This window comes from Schistocerca gregaria, chromosome 8 (assembly GCF_023897955.1).
Source record: "Schistocerca gregaria isolate iqSchGreg1 chromosome 8, iqSchGreg1.2, whole genome shotgun sequence".
Classification (NCBI taxonomy): domain Eukaryota; kingdom Metazoa; phylum Arthropoda; class Insecta; order Orthoptera; family Acrididae; genus Schistocerca; species Schistocerca gregaria.
The window spans coordinates 493,961,301-493,984,300 of record NC_064927.1 but is presented as its reverse complement, the minus strand read 5'-3'; the positions used below and the strand labels follow the sequence as shown (position 1 = coordinate 493,984,300).

The following is a 23,000-nucleotide window of genomic DNA, read 5'->3' as shown; positions in this document are numbered from 1 at the left end:
AGCATTAACTCCTTCATTCTAGGTATTCATCACAATCACTGCACATGCCAAAGCAAATATTGCCTTCTAGTCTCTAATATTCTCCACACTGATGAATTATTAAATATGTACACAAATACATGGCAAATTAGCTTTTGTGGAAGTCTGAAGATTCATCACTTCTTTTTACAAATATGGGTAAATTTCAAAATAAATCAAAATTTATTTGGAATATTGTTTGGAAAACAGGCATGTGATATTGATTCTCAGATCTAAAATCAGAAAACATATGTACAGGATTATTTGTATTTCTCACAATGATAAAATATTACACATACAAATTCTTATACAAAATGTTTATATCAAAATATATTATATACAGCACTCTTATTTGCTCTTTTATAAAAGAATATGCAATAAATAAAATAAATGTTACTATCCAAATATTGTAAACATTCATTATTAAAACTGTGCACTGGATAGTAAACATTTTCCTATAATGATATAAGAGACCTCAGTCAATATAACATTATTAAAATACTCCAGCCATACAGTGCATATAAAGCACTCAAGGGGGGGGGGGGGGGGAGGAAAAAAAAGAAGAAGAAGAAGGAGGAGGAGGAGGAGGAGGAGGTCACTTCTCACAAATACTGCAGCCAAACAACACTCTAAGCATGAACATTTTCATTTAATATTGAGACACGAGACCAATGAAGTAGTTACTTAACAAGGGTGTGCAGTGCAGTCTCAGAATAATTATGGTAATTTTCCTAGAGAGCAACTGTGACAATTCTTTACATATGTGACTGTTGACAGATGCACATCCACATACATTTTGCAGCTGAATTAGCAAATAATAAAGTACAACAAATGTTAAGAGGAAAACGGCTGTCACTTTCCTTTCGTGCAAACAATGAGAAAATCCACAGGTTCACACAAGCTGCCTCTGTGTATTACGTCTACATTCCATCTGTACTTTTTCTTAATCTTGTTTACAAGATTAAGAGGACATCAGCAACCCAATTATCGTTAATGTTAAACCAAAGCCGCATGCTTACAGTCCATATTCCTTTGCAATATTGGAAGCAATCACAAGTCTTTGAATTTCAGACGTTCCTTCATATATCTCAGTAATGCGTGCATCTCGATAATGCCTCTCTGCTGGCATATCACTCACATAGCCCATTCCTCCAAGAATCTGTATCGCCTGATGAGAGCAGAATGTAGCAGCTTCTGATGCAGCCAATTTTGCCATTGCTGCTTCCTACAATACAAAAACATTTCATCTGTATACTACTAAAGAAGGCTATTTCTTGTTATTAAAAGTCCTTCCATATGCAGAAAGAACAATTTCATTTTTTGAAGAAACAGTTTATTTCATAACATAAATTTACAATGGACATTGAATAAGTAATCCAACACTTTTTTCCCTTGCCAATTTCAGTAACAAAATGCGGAATTTGTCGTGAGACATCATGGAATATTCTCACTTCAGCCTCTATAGTTTCACAAAGTTCCAACAGGTGGTGGCACTATACACAGCCTTCAAAAATGGCACCTGTAACGGAGGTGCGATCCAAGCACAGAGCTGTCATTGAGTTTCTTTTGGCAGAAAACCAGACGATTACAAATATTCATAGGTGCTTGAAAACTATCTACAGAGATCTGACAGAGAATAAAAGCATGGTGAGTTGTTTGTCAAGGTGTCTAGAAGACCATAAAGAACAATAAAGGACTACCTGTGCAGAATTGCTTGCGCGTTATGAAGCTGATCGTGACAACTTTTTGTCTAACATCGTCATAGGTGATGAAACATGGGTTCATCACTTTGAACCGGAAACAAAACGGCTATCCATGGACTCCTGCCACACCACCTCTCCCCCAAAGAAAAAGTTCAAAGCTGCACCCTCAGCTGGTATGCCATGGTGACACCTTCTGGATTCTGAACGGGTTATTCTGTTTGATATCCTCCCTCATGGTGAAGTGATCAATTCTGGAATGTATTGTGCTACCCTCAGGAAGTTGAAGAAACAACTTCAGTGTGCTTATTACCACAAAAAAGTGAATGAACTTCTCCATGACAACATGAGGCCTTCCACATTTCTGTGCACCTGAGAGGAGCTCACAAAACTTCATTGGACTGCTCTTCCTCATCCATCTTACAACCAAGATCTTGCACCTTCTGAGGGGGTTAAAGGGACCAGACAGCTACGGTCATCGGTGCATCTTCTGACTTCCATCTGTTTGGCCCAATGAGAAATGCACTCTGCGGGAATCAGTACGTGGCTGATGGGAAGATTATTGAAGCTGCAAGATATTGACTCCCATGTTGACCAGTAGAGTGGTACCATGGGGACATAAAGGACATCTTAATAAGGTGTCATAAGGCTGTCACAATGAACGGAGCTTATGTTGAAAAATAGGGTTTTGTAGCCAAAAGAGTTGGGAATAATATGGTGCACTGGAATCCTGAATAAAATCAGCCTGCTTTCAGAAACAAAATGTGTTGCATTACTTATTAATGCCCCTCATATTTATCTTTTTAAAAAATAAATAATATTAATAAATAATAATAATAGCAACAACAACAACTTCATTAGTGTTTCTGAACACTTGTTTTATAGTTTGCTAACAAGATTTGTCACGGAGATACTGAAGCAGTAACAATTGGAGCAAGCCACTGTTTGATCATTACCTTTTAATTAAGGGAGGGGCAAAAAATCAGGAATAAATGAAGAGCAGAAATATCTCTCTGCACTTAGCTGATGGCAGGGTTACTAGATCATTTTATTATTTTCCTCTGCATTGTATTATCCAGTCATTGTCTGGGATAATGCAGATGTAGTAAATATGTAGTGTGCAAAACGCATAATTAAAATTTTTGTTGAACACTGTCACAGGCAATGAAACATGGGTTCATCACTTCAGACTGGAAACAGAACAGCTATCCATGGTGTAATGCCACACCACCTCTCCTCTGAACAAAAAGTTCAAAACTGCATCCTCAGGTGGTAACACGGGATATGAAACATTTTACAGAGCATCTTCAATGATCTTAGAATTAATGCAACTAAATCCCATTACAAATACTTATTATTGATGTTTACAGCTAATAAAAGAAAGATAGTTGGGTCGTTCCATGTCAGTTCAACCAGGGGCTCCAGCTCAGTCTCAGATTTGACTGAAATTCAGTACACTAATTCTACCATGTTTGGAACACTCGAGTACGAAGTATTAGTTTCCCTTGCCAATTAGTTCCAGAATTATGACTTGTGAAAGAAGGTGGCGTGACCCGGAAATTGCAACCCACATCTGGCAATCTATCTTCAGACCCAACTTCAGGTCTTAATAACTTTGGAACTATTGCACACAGTCCAGTGAAATTTTTACAACCCAGTAACAACCATTTAGAGAATACACTCCATGAATCAAAACACCAACAACATGTTTCTGAGGGAAAATAAAAAATTCCAAAATGTGATTTAAGAAATGTAATACGTTAAAAGGTACATATTGTAGATGCCCTCTATGCCAAATGTAATTCACTCAAAAAGGGTATAATTTTTTGTGGTAAGCTTAATGTGGCCTAAACACACACAGAACTCATTATGCCCAATCAGTCACAAAAACTGAGTTACATGCACACGAAAATACAAAAATTACCTGAAAAACATGGATTTTTGAAGTGTGGTAGCACAAAAGAGACAAGTGGTACCAAGCCAAATTTCACACACTGCATAAGCAGACCATAATGATATATATCTCAAAATTTCAGCATGTTATTGCAAGACATTTGTGTACAATGGAAGTTGACAGATGTATTTGGTGATGTGGCCATTGTTCCACAACACCATTTTGCAAAAACATATTGTAAACTGTTCTGCCTCTTCTTATCCTCTCCCACAACTGTTTAATCACTAAGCAACAACATATAGACAGATTGACACAACCTATCATTAATGTTTACTGCACCTTAACTGCTAAAAACCAGTTGATTGTGCTTCGAACAGAAGTTGTCCCACACTTTAGCTACTGTACTTGTACATTGAGTGGTAAATTGTACTGTCTTCCTGACACTGTGGTAGGAACTGGAACTGTCATAAGAATATGTTCAAAAGGACTCAAATGCCTGTCTGCCAAATGTGGCAAATGAAATGATCTTGCTGGTCCTGCTGGTGCCATGAGGTTCACAAATACATCACCTTCTGCTTCACAGCACTCTGCAACACATCCTAAGTACCATTTGTCATCATAAACAGCAATAACATAGCAACCTGGTTGTATGTTGCTGCTTTTGCTTCTGAATCCTGAGTCAGACACACTGTGAAGACACATGTTGTGCATGAACCTATAGTTATAACTGGACAGTCTGTTCATCTGCACATTGTCAGAGTCCGCTGGAGAGAAGTGATGATGGCTCCTTGGATGGCATCTTGAATTATAAATGCATAATTTTCTGAAAAATCTAGTATTATACATACATTTTTACCATGACCTGTTGCAAAAAAATTCCATTCTGTGGGAATCTGAAAATCATGGTAATGCATGCATAAATTTTTGAGATTTTTACAATTTTTGTACTGACTAGCTGCCCCATTACTGAAGTATTTCGCAAAATGTATGCGAGGCAGCTTGTTTTTCACATATTCCATGACAGTGCGAATCTGGGCATAAACTGCAATGGCATCATGAATTAAACAGTCACTAAAAATGCACAGGTTCATGACAGACACATCACCTGATTCACCTCTATAGTAAATCGCAAATGGCTGGAGAGTTGCTTGACTGTTGTCCCAATGATATCCTTGGATGGCATCTTGAATTACAAACACACAATTTTCAGAAAAGTCTAGTATAATATACAAAACTGGAGATGCACCTATTGTGCTATTGCTGTGAAGCTGTGTGAAGTCAGTTTGTCCGTTTTTTGACAACACATTTCAACAAAATCTTCCAGTGTACATTGCTTTGTTTCAAGACTTGAGCGATCCATGTGTGTCCATTGTTTATAAGAAATAAGTTCATCGTCATCCATAAGGAGTTCACCATACAGTTTGTTATTCATTTGTTATGCAAGATTTGCCTTACCAGGACACTTTTCACACCTGTGTATCATGCACTGGTAGGAACTGATGTCGCACACTAGCAGCTTCATTGCACCTTTGTAATCGAGACCAGAATCCTTTATAGCAGCAAACATCAGCTTAGCATTTTGATGGGTCTCACATACACAACATTGTGTGCCCCTTGCACTTACAAGCACAACCCATTTTGGCCGAAGACTGAAAAAAGATGATAAACCTACTTTGGTATTGGGATACTTTTCCTTGAATTCTACATATAGTTCTGATATGTTGCATAAAAACAGTCTTTTTTGCACCTGTACACATACATTTCCCATTTTCACCGTTACATAGTATTTTTTCCAAGCATTATCCGGCTGTAGTCATTATTTTCATAAAACTCCAACACTAACACCTGTATTTCTGAACTCAATTGCTTACCCTGAGCCTGCTGAGTTGTGGAAGCACTCATTGGGTTGCTTTTATTTTCCTAACTTGCTTTACCATATATGTAGAAACAATGAATTCTTTTGCAGTGTAGTCAATAGACCATCTGGAAGGTACAAGAGTAAGAATACCTATTTTTCTGGTGTGTGGATATGGCACATTTTTCTTTCAAATCATGCACAATTTTGTCCAAATCATAGCATTTCTAGCATGATTTCTATTCCTTTGGAGCAGATAGTTCTTCCTCTTCCACCATTAGTCAGCTATTTTGTGTTTTAATTTCATTTGAGCTGCTTGTAATTTTCTTCTACCATAGCTGGGCCTCTCTCTTTTCCCAACTTTGTGTGTCTTCATGGGAGACAAACCAAGAGCAGTCACTGCCAAGTATTAAATTGCTCATCCGCTGTGGTTGTAGGTGCTGATACTCTTCGTCCCTGTCATGTAAATTATCAGAATATTCTTCTCTCTCTCTCTCTCTTTTTTTTTTTTTTTTTTTTTTTTTTTAAAAAAAAGAAACACTGTAGCACACCTGGGACATAGCTTTTGTCCTGGTTTCATGTTAAGTCCCAAGCACTGTTTCACTTTCAATACTGATTTTATATCAATTTCTCTGAGGCTACCCCTCACTGTCTTCTTATGAATCCGAAACGGATCAAAACAACTTCTTTGTAGGAAAGAATACTTATCCAGAAACACTTTCATATGATGATAACAAACACTAAAGTTTCCTGGAACTGTACTTCCTGTGTCCGGGGTACATCCCAGATCTCCATAGCAACAAATCTTGGTCCAATTTATCCAGATCATACAGTACAAAGCGAAACCCACATTTTGTTCCATATGTTGCTTTATGACACTCAGATGCTTCTGCTCTACCAATACTGCAAAAGCACCACTAGTACACTCTTCTGCCCCCATACTGACTTTCCATAACAGTACTGACCAGTCTTAACTAGAATCTTAAAAACATGAGTAACCTGTAATTATTGCTTGTCTCCTTTGTTGTTCCTGCCTAACAATGACTCATTCTGTCCCTGAAAACTAACACTGTTTAACTTTCTGTTGCATAATGGTTCCCAACAATTGCAACAGCTTTATCTGAAACAAGCTGTCTGCATCATCACTATTACTTGCTAAATCGTGTTAAAAGAAATGTAACCAAATTCATCTCTTTAAACTTTTATTGCACACAAAGGCCTTGCAATAACAAGTTGAAATTTTGGCACATATTATATTATGGTCTACTTGTGCAGTGTTTGAAATTTGGCTTGGATATCACTTGTCCCTTTTGTGCTACCACACTTACAAAATCCATGTTTTCCAGGTAATTTTTCAAATTTTTGTATTTTCGTGTGCATGTAACTCTCTTTGTGTGACTTATATGGGCAATATGAGTTCTGTGTGTGTTTAGGCCACCGAACTATCAGTTTAATAAGCCATAGCTGCAAAATATTAACACGAATTCTCTACAGACAAATGGAAAAACTAGTAGAAGCCGACCTCGGGGAAGATCAGTTTGTATTCCGTAGAAATACTGGAACACATGAGGCAATACTGACCTTACGACTTATCTTAGAAGAAAGATTAAGGAAAGGCAAACCTACGTTTCTAGCATTTGTAGACTTACAGAAAAAGCTTTTGACAATGTTGACTGGAATACTCTCTTTCAAATTCTAAAGGTGGCAGGGGTAAAATACAGGGAGCGAAAGGCTATTTACAATTTGTACAGAAACCAGATGGCAGTTATAAGAGTCGAGGGGCATGAAAAGGAAGCAGTGGTTGGGAAGGGAGTGAGACAGGGTTGTAGCCTCTCCCCTATGTTACTCAGTCTGTATATTGAGCAAGCAGTAAAGGAAACAAAAGAATAATTCGGAGTAGGTATTAAAATCCATGGAGAAGAAATAAAAACTGAGGTTCGCTGATGACATTGTAATTCTGTCAGAGACAGCAAGGGACTTGGAAGAGCACTTGAATGGAATGGACAGTTTCTTGAGAGGTGTATATAAGATGAACATCAACAAAAGCAAAACGAGGATAATGGAATGTAGTCGAATTAAGTCGGGTGATGCTGAGGGAATTAGATTAGGAAACGAGTTTTGCTATTTGGGGAGCAAAATAACTGATGATGGTCAAAGTAGAGAGGATATAAAATGTAGACTGGCAATGGCAAGGAAAGCGTTTCTGAAGAAGAGAAATTTGTTAACATCGAGTATAGATTTAAGTGTCAGGAAGTCTTTTCTGAAAGTATTTGTATGGAGTGTAGCCATGTATGGAAGTGAACATGGACGATAAATAGTTTGGACAAGAAGAGAATAGAAGCTTTAGAAATGTGGTGCTACAGAAGAATGCTGAAAATTAGATGGGTAGATCACATAACTTATGAGGAAGTATTGAATAGGATTGGGGAGAAGAGGAGTTTGTGGCACAACTTGACAAGAAGAAGGGATCGGTTGGTAAGACACGTTCTGAGGCATCAAGGGGTCACCAATTTAGTATTGGAGGTGCAGCGTGGAGGGTAAAAATCGTAGAGGGAGACCAAGAGATGAATACACTAAGCAGATTCAGAAGGATGTAGGTTGCAGTAGGTACTGGGAGATGAAGAAGCTTGCACAGGATAGAGTAGCATGGAGACCTGCATCAAACCAGTCTCGGGACTGAAGACCACAACAACAACAAGCTTACCACAAAAAAAAATGTATACCCTTTTTGAGTGAATTATAATTGGCATAAAGGTCACCTACAATATGTACCTTTAAATGTATTACATTTTTAATCACATTTTGGAATTTTTTATTTTCCCTCAGAAACATGTTGTTGGTGTTTTGTTTCATGGAGTGTATTCTCTAAATGGATGTTACTGGGTTGTAAAAATTTCACTGGAGTGTGTAGAATAGTTCCAAAGTTATTAAGACCTGAAGATAGATTGCCAGATGTGGGTTGCAATTTCCAGGTCACGCCACCTTCTTTCACAAGCCATAATTCTGGAACTAATTGTCAGGGGAACTTAAATTTTGTACATGAGTATTCCACACTTGGCAACCAAATCTGGAACATTTTTTCAAATTGGTTGAATTGACATGGAATGACCCTTTTCAAATGAACAGTGACTTCCACAACAACAAAACAAAATGCAAAAATAATCTTCACGTAGCCTTGCATCGTTAATTGGGTATGTGTGAAATGTAGTATTTGGACACAAATTTATTTAAAGTCAGACAAACTAGAAATTGAAAATTTGTGCAAAATTGAAGGAAAATTAAATCACTCTCAGTACCCACACAGCAATAGGTGAGTTATTGTTGAATATTTATCTGTATGGTTGACAAGTGTAAACCTAACAGTAGAAGACAGCCATTTACTGTAACAGAAGAATTAACACATTAAGTATTAGTTTTTGTGTTAATTTCAATTTACATTGTTTAAGTGCACACAGAATATATTTTCTGCATAAAATATCTCTACTAGCAGCAAATACTGCCAACTTCACGAGCTACTGATGGCTGGGGAGTGGGGGAATTGTGTCCTCCCACAAAGATAGGTGCAGTCTATAACTGAGTAGTCAGCTATTGTTCACTTGCGAAATATGTGCTGTACTTCTTCAGGCGTCTCCCCACTAGCTAGTAAACTTCCACAAGTCACTTGCAGAAGCTACTTCTGCAAGTTGTTTGAAATGGAAGCTCGCCAAGTAAGTCAACTTCTGCAAGTTTCGTCAACTTCCAGAAACTGTCATACAAGAAGAATTTGTGACCACATGATATTGTGGCAGGGACAACGCAGCATGTTACCTTGGATGGAGAGTCATCCACAGAAGTAGAAGAAACTTCTGGCATGCCCCACAGAAGTGTATAAAGATCTTTGCTGGGCGCTTTGTATGTGCATGGCCTAGCAAATAATACTGATGGTAACCTCTGTCATTTTCCAGATGATGCAGTTATCTACAATGAAGTAGATCTAACATCTGACGGAAAGTGAACAAATATTCTGATAAGATTTCAAAGTGGTATGAAGATTGGCAGCTTGCTTTAAATGTTCACAAATGTAAGACTGTGCACTTCACGACACAAAAAATGTAATATTCTATGACTAAACAACAATTAATCACAGTTAGAATCAATCAACTCATACTAAAAGCTGGGTGCAATACCTTGCAGCAATATTTAATATCATTAGGCTCAGTCACAGGTAGTGCAGGTGGCAGAACTTGGTTTATTGTTAGAATGCTACAGAAATGCAATCAGTCTAAAAGGAACCTTACAAGACACTTCTGTGCCTCATCTTAAGACTTCTGCTTAAGTACAAGGGACCAGTGCAATGAAGGACTACCAGGAGATAACATGCATATTCAACAAATGGGAGCTCATCATAAGTTTATTTTACTCATAGGACAGTGTTATGTAAATGCTTAGAAACCTGAATTTCAGACATGAGTGTTGTGTAAATGTCAAGAAACATGAGTTTCAAACATCTGAAGACAGACCTCAATTATCCCACAAAAGGCTACTTAGAAAGTTTCAGGAAGCCGTATTATGTGAAGAATCTAGGAACATATTTCAGTTTCCCTACGGTTTTTCCATAAATACTATGAAGATAGGGTTAGACTAATTACAGTATGTTCATAATCATTTAAGCAGTCATTCCACCAGAACTCCATACGTGGGTGGAACGGAAAGAATTCAAAAAAACATGGTGCAATGATACATAGTGCATGGCATGCACTTCACAATAGTTTCTAGATTATGTATGTAGATGTATAACCTTAAATAATACTATATTATGAAATTACATTGTTCATGCTATATGAGATGCTAACATACAACCACAGCATGAGCTTTTTCTCTCAATATACTACCATGGAATTTTTAAGTTAATTTGTGCATACACTAATCCTGGCAGTGATTAACAATGAGGTCGCTCAATACCATATGTTCCTTTAAGTGCAATGTCTGATTAAGAAAGTAAGTTTACAAGCATGTAGAATTGTTATTTGGGCAAATATTACATGTTTTAGAAGATATAAATGGCTGTCAGAGAACTAGACAATTTTGCAATAAGTATATAATGCATTGCAATGGGATTTGCAGACACTGCCATTTTCTCACATGCTTCTGGTACTGCACATGCCGAGTTGCGTTGTGATTCAGAGTTTACTTTAAATTGCTGTTTCCCCAATAGGTGGCTTGGTAAGGCAACCCAAAGGGCATACCATCTTCCATAGTGACCCCCAGCTTTCAGTGCAAGATTTTAGTTGAAGACAGGTTTCAGCCCCCCCCCCCTCCCCTTTACCCGTATTGCAGAAAGGAAAAACATCACACGAATGTACGACTGTCTTGTTATATTTTCATGCTAGTTCCCAGCCTTCCTATATATGTAAAAATATTCTCTCTAGGAGCAAATGCATGTGTCCTGACACTGATGAGTAATCAAATAACTATCTTAAAGTTTAGAAGCTGTATGACAGCACTTCGTGGCAGATAAGTACGATATGAAACGCAAACAACAGAATACACCACACACAGCAGAGAGGAATGGTTAATTGAAGCTCTGAAGTGGTCCATGGTGTAAGACCATTGCCATAGAAAGGCTAGAATTGAGGTTTGATCCCAGGGCAAGCAGACCGCTTTCACCTGTCACTATATCCCTGGTCTGATTACAAGCAACAGAAATATGAAAGAGTAAAATGTGCACCTGATTTGTTGAGTAAGTGGTCTCTAATCTCAGATCAAGAAAGACAGATGATAAAAGGAAGACTGACATAGCAATGAACTGTTGATAACATCTCTTCATCTCTGATGCCTTCTCTGCACTCTGTGCTTACCTTAGCTTTGATATAGTGCACACAGTACACTACTTGGCAAAGGAAATGTTGTAAGTCATAAAACAGACTTTTACTCTTCTTATCCTAGCTTCTACGTGTGTAAACTTTACTTTTCAGTTGTTGCTGTTTCAGCAGATGGTTAGAAAAACCAGCTATTGTGCTTAAAAACTTATCAAAACTTATTTGCTTTCTTTCTTTCACATATTAAAATAATTAGAGCTCTACACACCTTCGTAAATGGTTGTTTTGTATCTTTTAAATGTGCTGCCCGCCAGGTCAGAAGTCTTGCTGACTCTACCTTCAGAGCCATGTCAGCTATCTTTGCCTGCAACAGTAATATCAATAAATCTCATGTATCATAATATGACATCCAGACTATTCTGAGAAACAAACCTGTATAGCTTGTAGTTTCAATATAGGAGAGCCAAATGCAATACGTTTGCTTGCATAATCAACTGCACAGTCAAGTGATGCCTGAGCAATGCCAAGAGCCTGTGAAGCAATTCCAATCCGACCAGCATCTGAAAGCAAATGGAAATAACAATTATAATTTATGTGCTACACCAGCACTGTAAAAATATAAAGACAACTTAGCCATATGCATTAAGAAATTTACCCAGTGTCATCATTGCAATTTTGAAACCCATCCCAAGTTCTCCTAAAACATTTTCTTCTGGCACAGAACAGTCTTCAAATATCAAACTGCATGTTGAAGAGCCTCTTATACCTAGTTTGTCTTCCTTTTTTCCCAGCTCCAGACCTGAACATAAATTTTATTTGTGTTAACATAAAAGATATGTGAAAGTATAACAATTATCAATGAAACAAAACTGTGCACCTTTCGTTGGTTTACTAACAAGGAAGGCACTAATTCCACGATGCTTCTTGCTTTTATCTGTTGTTGCAAAAACAACTGTGGCTTCAGATTCATAACCATTGGTGATCCATGCCTTTGTACCATTGAGAATATATCGTTTGTCTTGTTTACGAGCTGTAGTAGATGCTGCACCAGCATCACTTCCATTTCCTAGAATACATTATAGTGATTGCAGATTGATTACAACAGCTCAATCAATCACATAAAGATCTTTAGTAAGTTTAACTAGCTACTTTGGAGCATTCGCCACAAGTATGAGAAACATATCAAGGTTCCATAAATATTACAAATGAAAAACAAGGCAAGAGACAATTACCAATGTATTGTAACCTACAGTATGGAAAGTTTGATTTAAGAATTATCTTCACACTGACAATAAAACAGTGTAACAATATTTTGTTTGCTACAGATGTTAAAATGAAATAAAACATAACACTTCTATCCATGATGGACGAGGAACACTGTGACTGTTATGAATAAAGGATTCTTGAAATTACTGCAACCAGCTACTTTTTATTTTGTTCTTCAATTTTTTTATTATTTCATTACTGGTTTTGAACCAACTAGTGGTTCATCATCAGGTGGTATATATTTATTATATTGTCTGCAGCAGTGTGGGATTCTTGTAGCTGTGGCAAGATGTATAAATGAAACATGTAAGCACTGAGTGTGGCGGGAATTAATGTGAATAATTCTCGCCATACTGAGTGCTTACATGTTGCATTTAGGCTTATAAGTCTTGCCACAGCAACACAACTCCTACACTGCTGCAGACAATTAATAGATATGTACCATATGACGATCAATCACTAGGTGGTTCGAAACTGGTAATGGAGTAATAATGAAATTGAAGAACAAAACAAAAGGCAACTGGTAGCAGTAATTTCAAGAAACCTTGAAATACAACTTACCTGGTTCACTCAAAGCGAAGCACCCCACACGCTGACCTGTAGTGAATGGGGTAATAAATTTTTCTTTCTGCTTCTGTGTACCAAATTTGAGAATAGGTCCAAGGTACAGAGAATTGTTGACACTCATTATTACTCCTGCTGAAGCACAACCCCTTGATATTTCTTCAGTGGCAATGGCATACGCAAGATAGTCTAAACCAGTTCCTCCTAAATCCTCTGGAACCTCTACAGCCATAAGGCCTAATTCTCCCATCTTCTTTATCTAGTCAAAACAATATTTGCATGGTGATTACAAGCTCGCTAACAATGACTATCAGTGTGTGTGGGGGGGGGGGGGGTGTCATTCATGCAGTTTTCGGGGATCTCCATGTTAATTTGTGATGAAAGTATTAGGAGAAAAACGTACCTGATCACCCGGGTACAAGTGCTCACGATCGAACTTTGAAGCCAGTGGTTTCAGCTCGGCTTCAGCGAAGTCGCGGACAGATTTATAAAGCATTTTGTGTGTTTCTGGGAGCTGCGAATGCGTATAAACTGATCTGTGTTGAAAGTGACATAACGGACTCCAGCTAAAGCGAGCTGTAGGAAATGAAAACATGTAGTGTTGTCCCATAACAAATATATAACATATCTTCACTAAATGTTAATAAATGGTCATCAAGGGGTGTCAGACGAAAATCACGTTTCTTACCTACATCCAAAAGTTTTCTTGTTTTACCAACAGACATTTCGAATCAGCTGAAAACTATCTTCAGCCCTATGTTTACGATTATTAAAGGTATGTACTAAGTGGCTTCTGTACCGGGGAGCAGGGTTCAAAACAAGTCATCCAAAGAAATTAGGAAGCTGTCATACCTGTATTGGGCAACGCTACTAGAATCATTCTTCCTCAACAGCGCTGAAATAAAAATAATTAGTGACAGCTCCGCTATGAAACAAACTTAATATGTAACGAAACTGTGTTTTTATTCATTATCAACAGGAAAAATTAAACAGTTGCAAAGTTCATCATTCATTCATTCCTCATTCTGTATCAATTAGTCAACCTTTCCATTTCTTCAAGTTCCTTAATCAATTCATTTTTTTTATTGGCATACATATTTTTAATACCGATTTGCGATTACTAAATTCCATCACAGCAGGACTGAAACACTAAGCAACTGATAAAATTACAAATTTATTCCTATTTACTATATAAAAAACTGAAACTAGCAAAACAAACTATTTACGTCTTGCACATAGTCAGACACGAGTCGACCTACAATCAGAGTTGTTAATGCTTGCAGTATGTTCGACTTCACAAATTTTGATGACAGACGACGCTTCTGGAAAAAAAAGTAAGATCTCTGTAAACAAGTGACTGTGAATGTTTGTTTACGACCGGCGCTTAGTTTGTACGAAAGTTAGCCGACAGCTGTGTAACGTGCTGTGCGAGGTAAGTTAAAGTGCAAGTACCAGAAGGTTGATTATTTGTTTTATAGTACAACACCGTTTTTTTTTTAAATAAATGAATTCGTTTGAATGTCTAAAACAAGCGGTTATGCGCGTAAAGATCTTGGCGCGTGGAACAATGTACCAGTTCTGTCAGATTTTTAACAGACGTTATATATACAAGAAATTACCCAGATCGAATCTTCTACTTTCTGTTAAGGAAAGTTCTTCGCTAACACAAGTGACGAAATATGTAATGCTTTTTGAAGATAAAATTGCATTGTGTTCACGGTTCTTTTTTAAATTTTGTTGTTGTTGAAGTAACTAAGGGACATAGGGTACGAAAACTTAGTTTGCAGTGTGACACGAGACCGCTTTCCGGCCGAATGTAGCATTTGGTTAAGTGATTAACATGCAATTCGATGTGGCATATACATTGGCGTTTTCGTGTCACAAATGTATGGCCCTGTTGTTCTTACTTCTTACATTTAAATAATTATTGACGATATAAAAAAAATCGTCATCTGCTTTTCAAATCGAATATATGTCATTATTAGGAACTGATGAAGTGATAACTATATTCTGATATAATAGTCTAGTTACTGTGCATCACGTATGTTACGGTGGTAATTAACTTTAGAAGTAATACGTTAGCTCAAATGAGAATTACAATCGAACGATTAAACTCGTCTTCATAGGTTTTTTTTCGTATTTTGGCATTTATGAAATGGTACTGACAATGATATTCGACAATTTAATAAACTATCACCTTTGTTAAAAATAGCATCAGATAATAAATCAATTTCTGACCTTGTGAATAGCATGACGTTGTGAACACAGTTTAAAAACCTGACTGTGGTGACAGACTGATCTGTCGCACAGCCCGACACACAGTTTAGGTTGAAGGTGATGGGTTGCGTGGTTTGGGGGAAGAGACCAAACAGCAAGGTTATCGGATTAGGGAAGGAAGTCGGCCGGCTGTGAGCTGCGTAAGCCAGCCAGTAAATCAAAAAATCTGTGTGTGATGGCAGTGTAATCTGTAGGTTCGCCCGAGATCTGTGTAAGCGTAAGGAAAGGTGAGAGTTTGGCTGTTAGATGTTACGTAATAATTAACCCCGTTTGAAACATATTTCAAGTGCTTTACCTAAAATATAATTTTTTCATCTAGGACTCGAGGTTTAGTTATGCAGAAGTTTGGAAGTTTAGTTACGCGGAAGTTTGGTATTGTATTGTGTATGATTAGATAAGATTAGTGCTTGTTCCATAGATCATGAATACGACATTTCGTAATGATGTGGAACGTATCAGGTTAATAAAAGCTGTCTATATAACACAAAATATTACATGACACTTAATATTATTTTTGGGGGTGGTGGGGAAATTACCCACTTACTATATCCAAATATTCATCTAATGAGTAGAAGGAGTTGCTATTCAGAAATTATTTTAATTTCCCTATGTAATTATATAGCCGCCGCATTAATCGTAACTTATGCCCCGAGTAAAATTTCCAGCTTTTCCCTAAATGCGAACAGATCATAAACATAGGGGAACAGTTACATTGCATTAAATGTAGCTCACGATACATTGCTTATTTTGTTGTTTTCTCACTACAGTTTCATAATATAAATACACGTCGTAACTTGTCAGCACAGTATTACCTATTTTGAATGTAAGCAGCTGAACAACCACAGAAGGGGCCGCGAGGCCAATAATGCAATACGATCATTTCATGAAATGAATGAATGAATGAATTAATTTATTAGTTAAAACACTGGCAAGTCGGGGATATGCGTTACGTGTGAAAATTTGAAGTTCGCTTTCTTTCTCTGACCATTTGTATTCTCTTTGGCCATTATTGACAAGTGAATAGTTTGGCAGCTATTCAGTTTGTGATCGGTTTCGAACATCTTTTAATTTTGAGTGATTTCTTTTCCCGAGCTGTCCAAACGACCGGGTGAATTTATCTGGATATTTTTTCTTTTTTTTACGATTTAAAAGTCGAGAAGGAAATAATAAATGGGTGCATGACCAGAGGTTTCATCGTGAAAGAGGTAAGTGAAATGTCCCTGTCGTTACGAACTGAAGAAAAAATTTTAATAAACGGTATGGCGGTGTCGTGTAAAGGAAATAATGGGCGTGAGCAACAATTCTCATTCTGTATAACACTTTATGGTTTTTAAGTTTGGCAACAAATTTAAGATCAAAACCTGGAAATGGATGCGTGATGGGTTGGGTTGTTTGGGGGAACAGACCAAACAGCAAGGTCATAGGATTAGGGAAGGAAGTCGGCCGGCTGTGCCCTTTCAAATGAACCATCCCGGCATTAGCTTGGAGCGATTTAGGGAAATCATGGAAAGCCTAAATTAGGATGGCCGGACGCGGGATTGAACCGTCGTCCTCCCGAGTGCGAGCGAATCCAGTGTGCTAACCACTGCGCCACCTCGCTCGGTCGTGATTGGTTGAAAGGAATATTGTACAGGAATGTATGTTATAGAAAAAAAAAAATAATTTGCTAGAAAAAGACTTAATTGTTGAAGTGAATCGCTGTTCTGAGAAATAAGTAATGCAACGGGGCGATGAATATTCGGCGCTGTTGAAAGTGTGTTCAGTGTTTTTCCGTGTTGTCGAATGAGATACTGCTGAATATAACTAAGGAAAAAAATCTCACTTGGGACAACCATAGTGTCTGGTGTTTACAGTACGTATAAAAGCCTGTCTGATGGATTGAAACACCTCTCTCTAAAACGAACAGTAATCTTCACGTCAAGTAGCTGCGTACAGGAGCACATACAGACAGCATTTAACGAACATTGTCTGCTATTAAGTGATATTTGCGAGGAACAAGGAATATAAAATCTTATTTGACTTTTACTTATTTTAATGTGTGTGGAGAAGGTAAAGACGGAAACTACGTATCAGCCCCGGATCTGCTTAATTGCCGAACCGTGTCAAAAACTTGGTAGTGTGCGATCCCCTCCGAGATAGGAAGTCAACTATGTTTTCAAAAAATGTTCATTTTGTAGCCTACATCTTTCTGAAAAGGTTGTTATATGAAACATATGTTCGAGGAGATATAAGTGTACCAAAATGCAGCGTCACGCCCCTTCACACAGCATTCTTCTATTGCACGTCACTATATTTCGCTCTGTGGAATTCAGACTTGTATTTTTTTTAATTAAAGCCTTCAAACCTATATTCAGAACAGTTGGAATTAAAATCTCCTTCCCCACTCGGCCGGTTTCCACCGCCCCCCCCCCCCCAAAAAAAAAAAAAAAAAAAAAAAAAAAAAAAAAAAACTTAAAATTATTGCCTTTTAGCTAATAACTTTCTCTTTTGTGTTACCTAAAATTAAATACAGGGAACACACAACCAGTAAAGGCAAGAGACAATTAAGACAGTACAGTTCTTAGGTCCCAGCATTTTTTTTTTCTCTTTACTCTTGTTACGACTTCACACCCTCATGCTTTCCTTCTGCGAAAGAATCTGCAACTCATCAAATTCCATCAAATTTTTTTCTGTATGAGAAATCAAAATGTTGTCTAATACTGAAAAAGCTGTTAATGCCGATAGTATCCAAGGCTGGCTTGGTTTCTCTACTTTTTAACGTCTAGTCTGTCACTGTCTGCTAGATAAAACGAAATACGCCTTTCTAGTAGTGTAGCAATTGTAACACGCCAAATAGGCGAGACTGTTTTGGTACAAATTTCTATGTCATTTACATAAATAACACTACAGAATGTAATTGACAAAGTACCAATATCTGATGCCCATTGCGCCTACTACAGGCAAAAAGTTTTATGTTAGGAAATTTTGTTCATACCCTCCAATGTCCCAAGGAATCGTTATATTCTTCCATATAGGCTAATTTGTGTGATGTCCCCGTTCCTTTTCCTTCCTCGTTCTAACAAACAATCTTATCACTAGACACTGTCAAAACTTATTGTCCGGTTAACTTCACTGACCCTGCCGGAATAACCGGTTTGGTTCCGCGTTTCTTCTCCGGTTAGGCGTTTTCAGAGCTATTTCGAGAACAGAATTTAAAGCCGCTGCTAATCGGCACCTGTACAACTGGCCCCTAGTAGGGTAACGCTCTGACAAAATTTTATTGTCAAAATTTCATTTTCTTGGATACACCGGGAAGATTACGTGTTATGTTTTTACCTGTTATTTCTGCTTGTCGTTTGTTTCCACTCTTGTAGTCTGAATCCATGGATTTCGCTAATTTCTATAACAACGCTTATCATTCGCACACCCAGTCAACCACATAATCAAACAGCGATTAGCAATTATCCGTTCGGGTTCATTTGGCTCAGCCCCCTCCTTTTGTTTGAGGGGAAGGTGTTTGTTTCTTGATGCGACAGACACATCACGTACACTACGCACGCATTCAAAAATCAACTTAAAATGGGTTCAAAAACCAACAGGTTTGCGTTTCAAAATCATATAAATAATAACGTAGTGGAGGTGCTGTGTCGCAGATAGGTACAACAAAAAGACTGGCACAGATAAAGCCTTCGGCCATTACAGGCCTTCGTCAACAATAGACGTAGACGCGTGCGGACGCAAATGCTAACGCAACTGCAAAACTCACTCACGACCGCAGTCTTAGGCAACTGAAGTCGTACGTGTGTGTGTGTGTGTGTGTGTGTGTGTGTGTGTGTGTACAAATGCCTTAATGTCCGGAAGCTTTATTTGTGAAAGTTTTGCGGGTGTACCCTTAATGAAGTACTTAAGTAATTTGTTAATCATTTGCTCCATGCATATACAAATAAATTACAGTTGGGACCCGAACCCAGATCCTTTGCCTTTTGCGGGCAGGTGCTCTACCAACTGACATACCGTAACACAACCCACAATCCACCCTCATAGCTTTCTGCCAGTACCTCATCTCCCTATCTCCTGGAAATGTCCACCAGGCTGTGGCTAAGACATGTCTCCGCTTTATCCTTTCTTCCAGGAGTGCTAGTTCCACAAGTTTCGCACAAGAACTTCTGTTAAGTCTGGAAGCTTGGAGGCCTGGTCCGGCACACAGTTTTCTTGTTATATTTCTGTTTGTTCAGTATTCGTTTCCTTCAAAGTTTTTTTGTGATTTAAGGTGAAGTTCTTGAACTTTTAATACCTATACAAACTGAAAGAAACATATAGAGTAATTATGCCTATGTGTTCAATTTATTTTCTGTTTCTAATATTAGTACTGCTTTCGTTCTACCATTAGTTAACATCACCCTGAATGACGACTGCTTAGATATAGACCAGAAGAAGGCAATCGACCTTGACACGCAAATGTATCGTGTCCGGTCATTGCCAACTTTGACAATAAAGTATTGTTTTGTACCATAATTGTTGCAAAGTTATTGTTATGCCATAGAATAGACAGTATAGTCCCTGTTCTGTGGTTTTGCCATGTCAAAGTAGTAAAAATAATGTCGTGTGACGAGGGCCTTCCGTCAGGTAGATCGTTCACCTGGTGCAAATCTTTCGATTTGACGCCACTTCGGCGACTTGCGTGTCGATGGGGATGAAATGGTGATAATTAGGACAACACAACACCCAGTCCCTGAGCAGAGAAAATCGACCCAGCCGGGAATCGAACCCGGGCCCTTTGGATTCACATTCTGTTACACTGACCACACAGCTACCAGGGGCGGACATGTCAAAGTAGTAGGCATATATGTAGTGACAGCACTGGTTGACGAAAGCAAGGTTCGAGGCGGTGGGGGGAGGGGGTGTGGAATTTGCTTAATCCCCTCACCAAACACCCTTAAGAATGTATTTATACATTATGAAGAAACTATATGTCACGCAACAAGAAAAATACAGAATGTACCTTTTAACATTACTGGGTACCCGTCCCATTTTTATCATTTTCTCTATGCCAAACATAAATTCATGTTTCTGCCTTTACCCACCCCTCCCCCACCAAGCTTTTAATGGTCTCATAATACACACAAAGTACACTCATTTCTAGGTTGATTCCAATCCACCGCATATTTATTTTCAAAATCATTCACATAAAATAAGGTCAGTGCTATAGCAGTACTTACTCGTAGATCCATGTCTATGTCTTTGGAAAATCTTGTTTTAACATTACTTTGTTGTTTGCAAACCGAGTAGTGTACCCTTTTGGTTTGAACATTATGCCAGTTGTTCCACCAACTCTATTTCTCGCATGAAATATATTCCTTCCGTGTAGCAGGCTCTTTATACTCTGTGTAATACTTTAATGTGACCACCTATCAAAAGCCTGCCATCTTTCGCTGTGCCTTCTAGTGCAAGATGTGCAGGAAGTGTATGATGATCTGCAAGGTACTGACATGGACGTGGGGCCATGCTGACTCCAGTGATCAGCTGTGCTAGGTTTCTTGGTTAAGGATACATGTCGCAAATAGCCCAATCGAGATGTTCCCACAGATTAATCTGGGGAATTTAGTGGCCAGGGGAGTACAGTAAACTCACCCTGGTGCTCTTTAAGCCACACATGTACACTGCAAGCTGCGTGACATGTTGCAGTGTTCTGCTGGTAGCTGCCATTGTGCCAAGGAAAAACAAACTGCACCTAGGGGGTGTACATGGTCCACAGGAGTAGATGTGTAATTTTGTTGATTCATTGTTTCTGCCAGATTGATGAGACCACCCTTCTGATGATTGTTGAAGAGTGTTTGCTTTGGTATGCTGCACACCCTACTCACGAATAGTCATCGGTGTGACGGAGCATAAAATATTTTTCATCTGAAAAGGCAACATGTGGCCACCTCTCGCCACTTGGTGTGTGTCCAGTTCCAATACTGACATGCAGATCAAGCCCTCGTCTACAGTGAATAGCAGACAGCATGGGAGCATGAACCAGATGCCTGCTACAGAGGGCCATAGGGAGGAATGTTTGCTGAATGGTCATTGAGGAGACACTTTTGGTGACACCCTGATTTGTCTGTGTGGTCAGTTGTCCAACAGTTTCACATCTGTTCACCTGAAAATGACTCCACAGCCATCATTCACCTCTGTCATCTGTGGCCCGTAGTGCATCATAATTACCTGGGCACTGGTTTCGTATAGCACAATTTTGCCATGCTTGGTATACTTTAACCATGGTGACATGTGAACAGTTTACAAAATGCTTCCATCCTTGGCCTGAAAAGCCAATGATCATACCCTTTTGGATGTGAGATAAACTACTCCGTTTCCACTTTACAACAATAACTGCACTGTTATCATCTCCCACCCCCCCACCCCCAACACTCTTTATGTAGTACTGTTAGTACTGCCTCTTACCGTCTGTGAGTAGTTATTGGACATTGACACCAAATATAGGCGGTGGTCTCATTATGACTGGATTGTGTACAATGGCACCTCCAACAACTTGTCTCTTTCATGATGGATGTTGTTTTTCATCTCGTGATGTGGCAAGATGTCTACTGACCTGGAAGGTATGTAGTGAAATATGAATTAGTCACATCATTCCCCCCTCCCAGCTCCCCACTGTGTCTGATATTATGACAACATGTGAATCCAGCTTTCTTATCGGTTAGACCATTTCTAACCTCCTAAAGAATTTGTTGTTGCCTGTAGTTTGTTCACAATGTCCTAAGCAAATTCTCAGTGAGATGCAGTGAGTAGGGGAAGCAAGCTCTGCCCACAGACAACGAGCTTGCAGGCACCAATGGGGAAGCCACACTTATGTGACACACTACATAGTAACTGTGGGCACACAGTGCTGGCACTACACATCTGTTCTCTGGTTTGATGCAGTTACACTACAGTCACTTCGTAAGGGCTACAACACGCAATGTTACATTGCTGTTAGACTGCCAATGTCTTCAGCGGCCAGGCACATAACACTGACGGACTAAAGTCAACTGACTTTAATTGGCTTCATGATATGAAGATGGTATCTGTTCTTTCGGACAGCTCGTGCAGCTCTCTGGAATGTAATTATAATTAAATCACGACCCCAAGTTGCCTACAGGCGTTAATATACATCAACGGGGACAGTTGAAAATATGTGCCCCAACTGGGACTCGAATCTGGGATCTCCTGCTTACATGGCAGATGCTCTACCTATCTGGAACGCTGAGGGCACAGAGGATAGTGCAGCTGCAGGGATTTATCCCTTGCACGCTCCCCATGAGACCCACATTCCCAACTTAATGTCCACACACTACATTCGCAGTGCCCCTGCCCTTTACACTCATTATTCGCGGCAGAAAATCTTACTGAGTCCCGTAAGAGTTTGGGCAATGTGTGTGCATCCGCACAGAAGAACAGTGTAATGGGCAGGGGCACTGCGAATGTAGTGTGTGGACATTAAGTTGGGAATGTGAGTCTCATGGGGAGCGTGCAAGGGATAAATCCCTGCAGCTGCACTATCCCCTGTGCCCTCAGTGGCTCAGATAGGTAGAGCATCTGCCATGTAAGGAGGAGATCCTAGGTTTGCGTCTCAGTCAGGGCACACATTTTCAACTGTCCCTATTAGTGTA

General features: G+C 38.8%; 3 protein-coding genes across 10 annotated transcripts in view; 2 read left to right on the top strand and 1 right to left on the bottom strand.

Annotated features, from left to right (window-relative positions):
• LOC126285263 (putative fatty acyl-CoA reductase CG5065) overlaps positions 1 to 561 on the top strand; it is a 116,010-nt gene extending 115,449 nt beyond the window's left edge. Inside the window, exon 9 of the mRNA XM_049984554.1 lies at positions 23 to 561. The gene's annotated coding sequence lies outside the window, so the exon portion shown is untranslated. The remainder of the gene's footprint in view (positions 1 to 22) is intronic.
• LOC126284461 (short-chain specific acyl-CoA dehydrogenase, mitochondrial) lies at positions 179 to 14,450 on the bottom strand. Of its 5 annotated transcripts, none has more exons than XM_049983391.1 (9): positions 14,322 to 14,450; positions 13,784 to 13,990; positions 13,499 to 13,671; positions 13,093 to 13,354; positions 12,143 to 12,331; positions 11,921 to 12,064; positions 11,698 to 11,825; positions 11,534 to 11,629; positions 179 to 1,243 (listed from the first exon to the last, which is right to left on the bottom strand). In XM_049983391.1, exons 2-9 carry the CDS (start codon positions 13,818 to 13,820, stop codon positions 1,034 to 1,036), a joined length of 1,239 nt encoding a protein of 412 aa, XP_049839348.1. In that variant the 5' UTR covers positions 13,821 to 13,990; positions 14,322 to 14,450; the 3' UTR covers positions 179 to 1,033. The 5 variants fall into 5 exon arrangements, with proteins under 5 accessions (XP_049839348.1, XP_049839351.1, XP_049839349.1 ...); XM_049983394.1 differs by having other exon boundaries at positions 14,306 to 14,393; XM_049983392.1 differs by having other exon boundaries at positions 14,139 to 14,370.
• LOC126284460 (trichoplein keratin filament-binding protein) overlaps positions 14,425 to 23,000 on the top strand; it is a 713,651-nt gene continuing 705,075 nt past the window's right edge. Inside the window, exon 1 of one of the 4 annotated variants that reach the window (XM_049983385.1) lies at positions 14,425 to 14,527. In XM_049983385.1, coding sequence (XP_049839342.1) covers positions 14,459 to 14,527 — 69 coding nt within the window. In that variant the 5' untranslated portion in view covers positions 14,425 to 14,458. Of the gene's footprint in view, positions 14,528 to 15,488; positions 15,600 to 16,363; positions 16,578 to 23,000 lie in introns of those variants that run through there. The other 3 variants (XM_049983387.1, XM_049983386.1, XM_049983384.1) reach the window with 3 other exon arrangements.